Here is a 12,504-nt window from a genome sequence, read left to right on the forward strand (position 1 = left end):
CTTTGTCATCCAGAGACATGCCGCTTACATGGCAAAAAACTGAAAGACAAATTACCATAATTGTCTATAACAAAGCATCATTTGTATCTTATCAGTCATCTCTCGACCCTTTGGATTTGTCTTGCAGCCCCTTGGAGGGCTCCCAACCCCATATTGGGAACCAATCTTTTCTTCAACGAGTTCAGTTTTCTTTCCGCAGACATTTTCCAACCAATCTATAACTCATTTACACTCAGACATGTTCTATAAACAAATCCCGCCGGGGAACAAAACACGTAACAAATTCCAAATTGTTTCCCACTGGCACAAATCAAAGTGCGGACGGGCCCCGAGCAGGACTCATGCTAATCTGAACCGGTGTGTCATGTGTATGCAGGCTACATATTCAAGTGTCTTCGTGAAGAGATAGTATCATTATTTCTCATGTCGCCCACATTAATTGGGTCAGCAGCTGCAAGAAGCTTGACCTGTGCTGTTGCTTGGCAACGACTTCTCAAGCATATAGAAAAACGTAAACCAGAAGTTTACGAGATCAGCAACATCGTTCAGAAAGATTCAGATACTATTGAATGAAAAAAAAAAAAATCAGTGATCCAGCAATACAGTATATAAGAAATGTATTAATTTATTGGTAACACAAGCTTTAACAGATGTACAGTACACAGGGCAAAAACTAAAATGGCTTCCTCTACTTTAAAAACACAGGAAGTGGAGGAAGAGTCAGTTTTGCATCACAACACAATGAAAAATAGTCTGAACAACGAAGACGAAGCCCTCACTTTTAACTTCAACACAGCACCTACATTACAAACATATTAGAGCCCCTTCATGTCCAGAGAAGCTCTGCCCTTTGGTGAAACTCTAATATCTGATGTTTTCACAGAGCTTTAATGTAAAAAAAAAAAAAAAAAAAGGATAATTACAGAACTGGGAGCTGCAAACCAATTATGCTAAATAAAGTGACCTCTTCATAGAATGGCCTTTGTCGAAAGCAAGTGTAGTGGCAAACACCTAAACACCTCAAGCCTCCACACACGCATGCACGCATGCACACACGCATGCACACACACATGCACACACAGACAGACAGACAGACACACACACACACACACACACACACACACACACACACACACACACACACACACAGAGGGAACTACTATAAAGAATGAGCCACCAGATTCATTATCAAGTTTTACATTGTTATACTCAATGAATACATTGATAGGCTTGGGCCCTGTAAATCTATCAAAAACGGATTATTTAAATGTAAAAAATAAATGCAGTAATAAAACACTAAATGGTTATTAAAATATTTGGTCACCCTTTAAAGCCTGTTTTGAATTATTTTTCTGATTTAAACATTCAATAATCATTTAAAGACTGTAAGGATGCTGAATCATTAATCTTTTGAATCTTTTGTTATTATTTTCAGCATATTAATGCATGAATTGGTTTAAAATGTCTTCTGAAATAATAACAGTTTCCAAACTAGGTATAGCTAAACACTAAATAAGTCTGTAGACTTATTTAGTGTTTTAGCAGATCTTCTATTCTGGTGGCTCACTCTAGACTCTATATTCCTTACTGATGGTAGACCACTGCTGTATGTTTCACTGTTAAACACACCAGCTTATTTTCAAAGCAAATAATGTTAATTTTGACAGAATTTGGGTGTTAGAGAGCAAAACATATTGTTATTTGTCATAGAAATCATTTCCGACAACACTATATTATATTATAGTGCATTGTACATTGATGCAGAGTGATCCAGGAGCACATATTATTCTTCCATATTGTCTGTCATGAGTATATATAGAGTATATATTCCTTTGAAATTACATTATTATTACAATATTTGTTCAAAATATATCATTTGGCATCTTTGGTTACCAATATATGTAAAGTACTCCTTCACTTTTGAGCTGAAGTTTTGACAAATCTGCATGAAAAAGTTAATAATATAGATACAATTTGGTTGGCCCTTGCATTTTACAGAAAAAAAAAAATTAACTGCACACTTTTTTTTGGACCAAAACCACCAAATATATGTATGTTAGTGAAATTGCGTAGCATAAGAAAATATGGATGAAGACACTTTTAAAGCCAGTGTAATGATAAATGCTGCAGCTTTCAACTGTGTTTGATATGAGGATTTTTTTTTTCTTACATTGGGATAAGTTCCAAATACATATTTTTCATGCATTTACCTGCAGAAATGCTTCTGAAACTTTGAAGGTTTATCAAGACATAAAGAAGCCCTGAGCTTTGGAGAAGAAGAAACCACCCCTGCACTTCAATGGCATGTTTATGCCAAGGGCAAAACCACCTTTCTGCCTCTGTTGGTATTCAGTGAAGGTGCAGCGGCCACATGCACAATCATGAGGTGGCCTGTTGCTTTGCTATTTGATCTCAGCTGATTTCATGTTATTTCTGCAACTTAAATCAAGTGAGGGGGATATAAACAGGTCATCACCATACATTAATGTTAATAGTTATGTCGTTTCAGCCAGAAATATACAATTAAAATTAAATAAGAGTGACGTCACAGGAGAATAAATTAAAGTGATAAAGTCTGAGGATCAATGAGGTAACAATTGTCCATTTATGAAAACATATATAAGAAATTAATATAGCAGATCTTAAGAAGGACATCTTCCATATTGTTGCCTACACTCGTATAGGCTGTTAGAATACGTTTCTGTATCAGAACATATGAAATATCAAGGCACTTGTTTTGCTGTAACACTGCTGTGATATAATAAAATCCACCTGACCACAATGTCACAGCTGTAGAAACACTCCTCTGATACAGGCACCCTTTAGTTAACCGTGACAAAATTGAAATATGAAAATGCAAAATGCAAGCGAGCACCATGTCAGTTAAGAGTTTGCATTCGGTTTCAAAAGATCTGCTTGTAATCAGAATCGGTGCATCATAATTGGAGCCTTTTTAGAGGCTGTTAAAAAGGTTGTTGTACAAAAATATATTAATACGAATGCAACAGCCATCAGGCTTGGCTTGGCTTGGTGAATATATCAGTTTGTCCTTTGCTTGAATAGTTGTGTTAAACATCTTTCTGTTCCTGTTCGATCTTATCCGAAGAAACAGTCAAGAGATCTTGACAAACTCCATCTTAAGCTCATCTTGCTTCCGACCAGTCTGCTTGTACAGTTCAGAGAAATTCACAAGGTCACGGAGAGAGTTTGTGGACATCGAAAGAGACTGCTGGTTCCTCCTGCGTCACACTGTCAATCACAATACTCGGATGCGTCTCTGGGGTGTCCATGGAAATAGTCGAGTTCGTCGAGGGTGTTGCTCCAAAGTGCGGCCCATCCACCGACAGAAGCATCGGCGTTGCCGACTGTTTCAGACTACCGCTCGTGGTCACGTGCATCTCCTCCGGCGTCACGCCCATCTCCTTGCTGTACTCCGACGGCGACTTCCTCTTTATCCTCTCATACGTCTTGTCTTGATTTTCCGTGAAGGTCTCGCTGTCCTGAAATCGACCGAACAACCAGATGAAGAAGCCGAAAAGGACGAACGCCGCCAGGCTGGGAATAAAGGCCAGGCATTTGACATCCAGGCTGGCTCCGACGTAGCGGCTGTGGAGGAACATGTCCTGCTCCACGAAGGTTACGTTGTATCTGGGGTCCATGTTGGTGGAGCGCCACTCGTAGGTGAGCGTGCTGTGGTTGAAAAACCTGAGTGTCTCTGGCTCCTCCACTGTGAAGATCTTCTCACCAGGCCCGACATACTGACCGTATTCGTAGGGCTTGTAGAAGATCTGGTTCTTCCACATGTTCAGGTCCAAAATCAGCACGAGGAAGATGATTCCATAGTTGAACCACTTACCTGCAAACAGATACATGACCTCGGTTAGAAGCCAAGCAAGGAACAAAACACTACAGTGAACAGATTATTTACCAGACATGCTGATTGATGTACTAAGCAAGCCTCTTCCAAACAAGATTTAGAGGGCAGAGTCCACCAGACAGATATGCTGTCACATTAATTTATCAGGAATCCCTCTCACTTTGCATACAGACAGAGAGATCCATTTGCAGGTGCTACTTCTTCCACAATATCTCCTAACGACATCACTATATTACCGTAAGACAGCCATCTCCCCAGGTTGACTGATCGCAGGCAGATGTCTCCGCGGGTAAACGTGACTCCGCTCCCTTCCTTTCTCTAAGATATGATGTTAATAAGCTTTTAGTAAAACCAATCACGTAGCGCCAGAGCTATTTCCATAATGCTTGATGGATATGCGATGCATTAAGGTTAACAACCTTTCGTGAATCACTGAGCGTTTGAACAGCTTAACATTTAGCTCGGGAACATTGGTTTTGCCTTCTCTTGATGGTTGTGAGTGGCCGTGTGCACGCGGCGGCACAAAACGGAGAAACCGAGAAGACGGTTTCAAATGGGAAATATACTCGTCAGCTGAGAACATTACGGCGCAGAGATGTAAAAGATGATGAGACAAGCGTCTCGCACTACAGCGAGGAACACAAAGAACAGGGTCGAAGCGGCGCCGACACCTGCGCGCCCCATCAGCTACACATGTACTATAAATGGTCACTGTGGTTTTACCAACAAACTCTTCCCCACAGAGACGAACGAGGAAAACTGGAGCAGCCACAGCAGGTTTGGTATTCTCAATTCAATTCAAAAATAGGACAAAGTGATGTCTCCCTCATGGATATTTTTTATTTCTTTCTGCTACTTAATCAGTTTAAGACTGCATAGAGCTACTTCGAAAATATAGAGGTACTCCTCATGAACCAGTGAGATGACCCTGTTCTTTGTCTGCAGCAGCAGCTGCGGCTGGCTGTACCTGTGATATGAATGTGGTACTCCTCTTTAAAGATACGCTTGCAGACAGGAAGCTTGACCTTCACGTGCGTTGTTGACATTCCGGGTAGATTCATATCCAGGTCACCCATGAAGTGGGGGAACTCCCAGTCCTGAAACACACACACACACACACACACACACACACACACACACACACACACACACACACACACACACCAGGTCATATAAATTTAGCTTGCAATTGTGATGCAGATGGAATTTGAACCCATTTAAATAACACACTGACATGACAAATGTCAGCCATGTATTCTGCTTTATTGGATGTTGCCCACTTCACCGAAGTCTCTCATATTCGCTGATGTTAAGTCTCTGCGGAGTCTCTTCATACACTGACTGGAGGTCAAACATGGTGCTAGCTGTTGTAAGCTCCAGAGTACCCTGTGTGTTTACAGGCTCGTGGAGTGCACTCCTATGCGCTAGGATTTCAACATGTCAAAATATATCAACAGGCAGCCCAAACTGACATTTAGAAGCTGCATATACTGTACCCTGTGGTGTCACTTAGCTTTTGTTTGTTTGTTTTACTCGTATGTGGATATATTTGGTGGTTAGTGGCTTTTAAAGAAGAGTCGTCACTATTTATACAGAGAACAGATAATATGATTAATATATTACAAGTCAAGCCAGATTTATTTATATGGCACATTCAAACACAACAGTGGTTGACCAAAGTGCTGCACATCATTAAACAGAACTAAAACAGTCAGATAGACTTCATCATAAGAAGAAATAAGCAATGACAACAATTGAATAAAAAAAATCAAAGGCAAGATTAAGCCAATGCAAAGCACATAGAAGCAGTAAATACGGGAGGTTGATGTGGAAAACCCAGTGAAAATAAATAGTTTTTTAAACAGGTTTTGAACACTGGTATATAGGCTGAGGACCTGAAGGCCCGGTCAGTTTAGATGTAGGAACAACTAGAGCTGCTGGTCAGAAGACCTGAGTGAGCAGCATGAGGTATAGGGCTGCAACAGGTCGGACAGATTGGCACGCTTAATCACTTACATACAAACAGTAACATTTTGAAATTAATCCTACACCGGACAGGTAGATGATGTACATAAATATCGTAAGAAAATGTCAAAAATGTACTGTTTGTAGCTTGTTTGTGCAGTCAGGAGTAACTTTGTAACATCTCCCTTACAGAAAAACCACATGAATTTCACATGTGCCAAAACTCATGTGACCACATACACGTGATTGTGCACATGTGAAACATGTATTTTTTTCCCATGGCCCATGGTCATTTTCATGGTGCAGTGTGTTAAGTCCATGTAGATTTCCATGTGAAAAACTTTTTCACATGTTTTCCTCATGTTATATGTTGCAACATGTGGTAAATGTGTCATATATGTGATCACAGGAGGTTTCCCATGTGAAAAACATGGGCAAACTTTTGGGTTTTTTTCAGTAAGGGCAGGTACTAGAGGGTTCCTTTAGTGAAAAAGCCAACGCCTGTAATTGAACATAAATGTCGTTGATGCTTTATTTTACAGTAGATCTTCTATACGATGTCTTCTTAGCGTATCTAAAAATGTCTGTGAACTTATGGAACTGTGATTAGTTACTTTGCATTATGAAAACATGTAGTTCAAACTATAAAAACAGATGAATCTAATGAAAACCAAACAGAGAGTGATGAAGAGTAAAATTAAGATGTTTTAAAAACATTTCTTTCTACTGCGGTGTTTTAATCATCTCACAAATTAGCTTTTGTCATCACTACTAGAGAAAAAAACAACACATAATTTTAGATCAGCTAGGTTTCCCTTTGATTCATGTTATCTGCGCAGAGTGTGTTGCTGCATGACATTACTGCATGTCTGAGTTCACTATATTGTCATGTGGTCCAGTGTCTTCTGTGCCAATATCTGAGGAGCATAAGAGCTTGATGATAGCCCCTTAGATAGTAATTAAGTGCGTCTTCCATGGCTGCAGTGTCTGTAGCACTAACAGGCATGGCATTTAAACCTCCCTCCCACAAAATAATGAGCATCTATGACAAATACAGGACGCCTAAACTGCAAGGGTCTATCAGCATATCTTCCAAATGTGCATGTGCATATACACAGAGGACAAAGATGTCTGGCATTCAGCTTGTAAAAATGCAGAGAAACAGCACAATTAAACACAAAACTATAAAGAAAAAAAGAGTAAAACACTGCCTGGAGGCAAATCTAGATAGGTCATTAATTGGGGCATTAATTAGTTTGAGAACAACACCACCCATCTTTTCTCATGGAGGTGTGAGATTAACTGTGGCGCTGTTCCAAGATGGAGGTGAATGAAGCTGTTGGGAGGGCTGTGGCGGCTGAATTTTTATTGACTGGTGGAACGTAGTGACAGCTGCCGATGCATGGGGCCCTGTAACGGCATGCGGTAACTCAACTCATAAATAACTGTAGTAAATGTGCTTGCTGTACACTGTGCAGAAAATGAGAAGGGCCCTTCGTAAACAAATCACGGCGAGTGGGGAATGATGTACCGCCGGGTAACGGAGAGTGTCGCGGGTCCAGACCGGCTTGGGGAGTCAAACGGAGATGTCAAAATAGGTAATTCATTCCACATGAGGTCCGTGACTAGAAACAGGAAGTGATACAGATGAGAAGCTGGAAAAGCTGGCCTTAGCAGGACGCCAGCATCTTTGTGAGGAAACGCTTACTTAGTGAAAGCCGAGCTCGTTCTATGTATCTGCATAATCACAATAATTGTGGAAATGAGAAAAAGACCACAGTGTGCAGTAATTACAGGCCAGAAGACTTCCTTGAAATAATGAATTGTTTCAACAACTAAGTCTAAACATCACTTTGAGTAGAGTTGTTCTAATACATATTACCATGGGAATTATAATGCTCTCCTCGTTAGGCTGCTGTGGAGTGGTATAATTGTAACCGTCCAAGATGTCCTCTAATGCAATTGGCTCTTTGTAATTAGCGTAATAAACAGAGTAGAACCGTATATTTAGGTGATACCAAATATTGGTTTTGGAGCGTGTCCTCCAATACCGGCTAATAAGGCCTGGTGAAATGTCTTCATTAGGCATTTGAAGGAACTGTGTGGAATTAAGCTCGCAGTCAAACCACATGATTGACCTGTGGCTCTGGCTCAAACAAAAAAACAAAAAAACAAAAAAAAAAACTTATTTTTCTTCAGCACAAAGTTATGTGGTTTATTTTTCCCAGACAAACACATTTGCATATTCATGACCACTGACACAGGCATTATTGATGTACACTCTCCTGTGGGAGGGAGGACATTGGGTAGGTGGGGAGGGGGGAGGAGGGGAGTGAGAGAAAAACTCCAATCTTGTGAGTCATCATTAAAGGAAATAAACGAAGCTCGTAGGGGAGGAGAGGGTGAGTTCATGGCTGAGGTCTGGGAAGAGAGGGATGGAGAGACTGAAGGATAAGAGATGTAAAAGAGTAAACAACAGTTTATATATCTATATATATATATATATATATATATACTCTTGCTCTGTATATATATATATATATGTGGGTGTATGTGTTTGTGTGTGTGTGTGTGTGTGTGTGTGTGTGTGTGTGTGTGTGTGTGTGTGTGTGTGTGTGTGTGTGTGCGTTTGTGTCTGTGCCAACTGAGAGTGATATCAAACACCCCTCTCGCTGCTCTGTGCCGCAGTGCCCCATTGATGAATAGGGGAAGCGGGATGGGGATGGGGAGGGGGGGGGGTGGCAAGATGGGTAGCAGAGTAAGCCAAGAGATGCCCCCCCCCCCCCATCCCCCTTTTTTTTCCTTTAATTGGCCACAAGGGAGCAGTCTACCTGCATGACAATGAGAAGGTCGAAGACCAAGATAAAGGAGGCGAGGAAGGCTCTGGAGACCTCATCGCTGGGCAGGAAGCCTCGGTTCAGGTTGTCCCAGCTGATCCAGTCGGTACTGATGACCAGAACCACCAGCGATGTCAGAGAGAAGAGCACTGACCTGCAGGAGAGAGGAGGAGGAAAAGGAGGAGGTGGAGAGGAGAGGAGAGGAGAGGAGAGGAAGAGGAAGAAAAATAAAGAAAGGAGGGATAAAAGAAAAGGGAGAACAGGAACAGGAAGGAAAAATAAAGGTAAGAAAGGAAAAATAAAGATGGAAAGGAGATGGAAGGGAAAAAAAGGTGGGAAAGAAAGGCGAAATCTATGAATAATGAACATTTAATAGACCAACAAACATTTAAAGATAATTTCTAAACCATGGAATTAATAATGTGTTGAACAACACTTTTTTACCAAAGTTTGATAAATGGCTCACAGGAAGATGAATGCACTCAGACGAAAACTGTGTCTGTCTGTGGATGTAGAGACAATTTAATTTAATTTAACTCTGCTGCAGACATTTATTCATGTATTTACATATTTAACATTAGTCAAAATATAAAATTTACCTTCTGAATTTCTTTTATTATTGCAGACTCAGAATTTTGTTGGTGTCACATTGCTGCAATTCTGCAGTCAGTGTTTGCTGGAAAATTTCTCAGCCATGTGAAGAGAGGCGCAGTCATTTAGTATTATTCTCCACTGTGTATTTTGTCTCAATGTCACCCGGCGATTATTGTGCTGTTGTGTGCACACGTCGGTTGGCTGCACTGCAGATAGTGACTGCCAACTCATATCCCATTTCAACTGTTTGGGAGATATATTTTGAGGGTTTTTATTATTCCACAGTGGGATTCTTTTTCCTCAGCATGGCCGAATTTTTGGCACAGCTCTTTACAATTTCGCCACGGCCCCATCGGTGCATATTGACAAGACGTACCCAGCAGCGCATTTTATCAATCACATTTGAAGCTCTGAATTTCAAACGATGGCTCGTCAAATCTGGCATTGATTGTGATAGTGCGAAGCGGATAAAATGAAGGGCTGCAGAAAAGTCACAGAACAAATCGTTGGCTTGCATTCTAATCGCAGGTGAATCAATCCCGCCAAAGGAAAAGTTAAACACCCTCCACACTCTCTTTGAAGTGATGTCTTGAGCTGTCCATGTGTACGTATCAAACACATGTCAGGCTGTTTCTTCATCGGTCCTTCACCCCTCACTATGACCCTACAATGAACCACAGGGGAAGGCGTTCGCATGTCGTATTTGAATGACAATTACATCACCGTATCTGACTGACAGCACTGAGCCACTTTGGTGAATGAACACCGCTGGGACCCGCGCGCTGCTGATGTAATACATCTGAACAGGGAGTGGTTCTACTTGGCTGTCGAGTAATAGGCATATCAGACATGGTTTGCAGCATTTGTTTAGCAGTTATTTCAGGGTCACAGCTTGTGGTACGAGTAAGTAAAAGGCAGGGCTACGGCTCGCCCCGCGACCTTGCAGTGTCCATTGATTTCCCCCCTGTTCTTCTAATTAAAGGTGCTGACACTGAGTGAGGGAAGATTAACACGGCTATCGACTGCGTGTAACCCTGCAACGGGCTGGAGAGACCACATAACACACACATATGCACACACACACACACACACACACACACACACACAAATCTATAGAACATCATACGAATATATATAATGCATTTTAGCAAGCTAGAAGAGAAATTGGTCTGAAAAATTGTATGCTGCCAAAGATAGACATGGTTTCACAGACATTATCTTCAGTGTAATTAAAAGACATACCAGAAGAGGACAATTCTGTTGTTGCCTCGTTTCCAGAACTTTCTGGCAGCTTTTCCCCAGTCTGGGTAGTTCTGGTCCTGGAGCATCATATCGGTCACCTGTGGAAAGCACAACCCAAATAGAATTATTTATTTCCTTAAGAAGATGAACACTGACGACGATAAAGGGGGAAAGAGCTAGGTTCGCTTAGCAGAAAGAATAGAGTCAAGGAGGAAATAGCGAGCCTGGCAAAATACTGCTTCCAGCATCTGTAAAGCTCAATAATTAACACATTACATTGGGCTTTTACAACAACAAAAAAGTGTAAAAATGACATGGTGTGGTTTTTATGGGCTTATTCTTGAATATTTCATGGCCATTTAAAGTATCTTTGGTTTTAGGAATTGTACGAATTCAAAAAATAAAATGAATTTATTAATTTCTGAACTTCAGAGGGGCTGTTATTAGTGGGAAAATCTTTTTTTTTTTTTACCTTTGAAAGAGCTAAGCTAACTATTTCCCAATGCATTCAGGCTTCATGCTAAGCTAAGCTAACCTCCTCCTATGTAGCTTTACTTTAGGCTATTGGACAAACACAAGAGTGGCATCACTCTTCTTATCTCACTCAGCAAGGAAGCAAAAAGTGCACTTCCTTCAATATTCCTTTGATGGAAATCTCAAAGCTATATGATGAAATTGTGTTTTAGACAACAGAGGTTTAACCCCCCAAAAAATGTGGGGAATCCGATGAAAATGTTTGGTTTTATTTTGGTGTGGAAGAACCTGATTGGCGGTGAACCCCATCAAACAGAGCAGGGAGAAACTTGACTTTAAACTGTGAGCTGTTTCTCGTCACCTAACAACAATTCTCTGATCTCATTCAATCTACCAATGGAAGCAAATCCCTGCGATCAGATCCTGAAATAAGTTTAAGTGGCTTCTCAGTGCCCATAGTTTTGGAATTATGTGCTCAACAATCACACATATGTCGTCGACATACTTCATGTGCAGAAATCCACCAACAAGTGGACAAACAAATAATTAGCATTTCCTACATGACAATGTTCATCTACTAGAATTCCTTATCCCGCCTCCAGGTTCATTGTTACATTTAAATGATACACATGCTAACCACTGTTAAATAATAAATAGTGCTGCATTACACAGCGTTACAAACACGTGACTCTACGGGTATTTCATTTGAAATGGTGAATAATTCATGCTGAATAACACTTCATCTGTGATGAAATAATAATAAGGATGTGATTACCTTCAACCATATTGGTTTGTTTCATTATTAATGCTGTGTTTGTACCAGTTGCGGGTAATATTTTCACACTGTCATCTTTAATGTCATTAAAAGTCAAATCTGTGGGAGATTTTCTTACACGCATGCAAAGTTGCGTCAGAGAGCATTTTACACACGAGTATAAAAATTCCCACTATATTCTTTATCTGGAGCCGCTGCAGAGGCAAGGTCAGTCCGTCAATAAAGCGCCTCACTGCAGATAGTGTAGCTTGTGCTGGAAAAAGGAATTGAAATGGGGAATCTATGAGATGTGTCTGGCGTTGCAGCATTTCAAAAACAGACACTTCCTGTCCAGTCATCGAGTGAAGACACGCGGCAAATCTGCTATGCGGAGGAGACACAGAGGTCATCTTCAAAGTGCCTTGTTGAATTAATCGAATGTAAAAAAAGTCCTGTGAGTGATTTCTAGAATCAGCACTTTGCCTTGGCTAACTTTTTCTCTCACTCTCACACACACACACACACACACACACACACACACACACACACACACACACACACACACACACACACACACACATCTCTGTCTCCCTGTTTCACCTTCTCATTCACTGCTTCCCCCGGCTCTCTTCCGACCAGACTTGTACATTTCCCTTTCCCCTTCACCTCTGTTTCTTACTTCTCACCTCCCTCCTCCTCCTCCTCCTCCTCCTCCTCCTGCTCCTCATCATACTATTCTTCTGTCTCTCCTTCCACCCGCT

At 41.0% G+C, this 12,504-nt stretch overlaps 1 protein-coding gene across 2 annotated transcripts in view; it reads right to left on the reverse strand.

Moving 5' to 3' along the window:
* Positions 1–600: 600 nt before the first annotated feature.
* The window catches only part of tmem117 (transmembrane protein 117), a 41,339-nt gene continuing 29,435 nt past the window's right edge, over positions 601–12,504 (reverse strand). For both annotated transcript variants that reach the window (XM_069163140.1, XM_069163141.1), the window contains 4 exons: positions 10,516–10,613; positions 8,674–8,833; positions 4,845–4,974; positions 601–3,856 (listed from right to left, as the gene is read on the reverse strand). In XM_069163140.1, the coding sequence (XP_069019241.1) occupies positions 3,195–3,856; positions 4,845–4,974; positions 8,674–8,833; positions 10,516–10,613 (1,050 nt within the window). In that variant the 3' untranslated portion in view covers positions 601–3,194. The remainder of the gene's footprint in view (positions 3,857–4,844; positions 4,975–8,673; positions 8,834–10,515; positions 10,614–12,504) is intronic.

Source organism: Embiotoca jacksoni, unplaced genomic scaffold (genome assembly GCF_022577435.1).
Source record: "Embiotoca jacksoni isolate LCO1_2020_lvr unplaced genomic scaffold, fEmbJac1.0.p SCAF_3, whole genome shotgun sequence".
Lineage (NCBI taxonomy): Eukaryota > Metazoa > Chordata > Actinopteri > Embiotocidae > Embiotoca > Embiotoca jacksoni.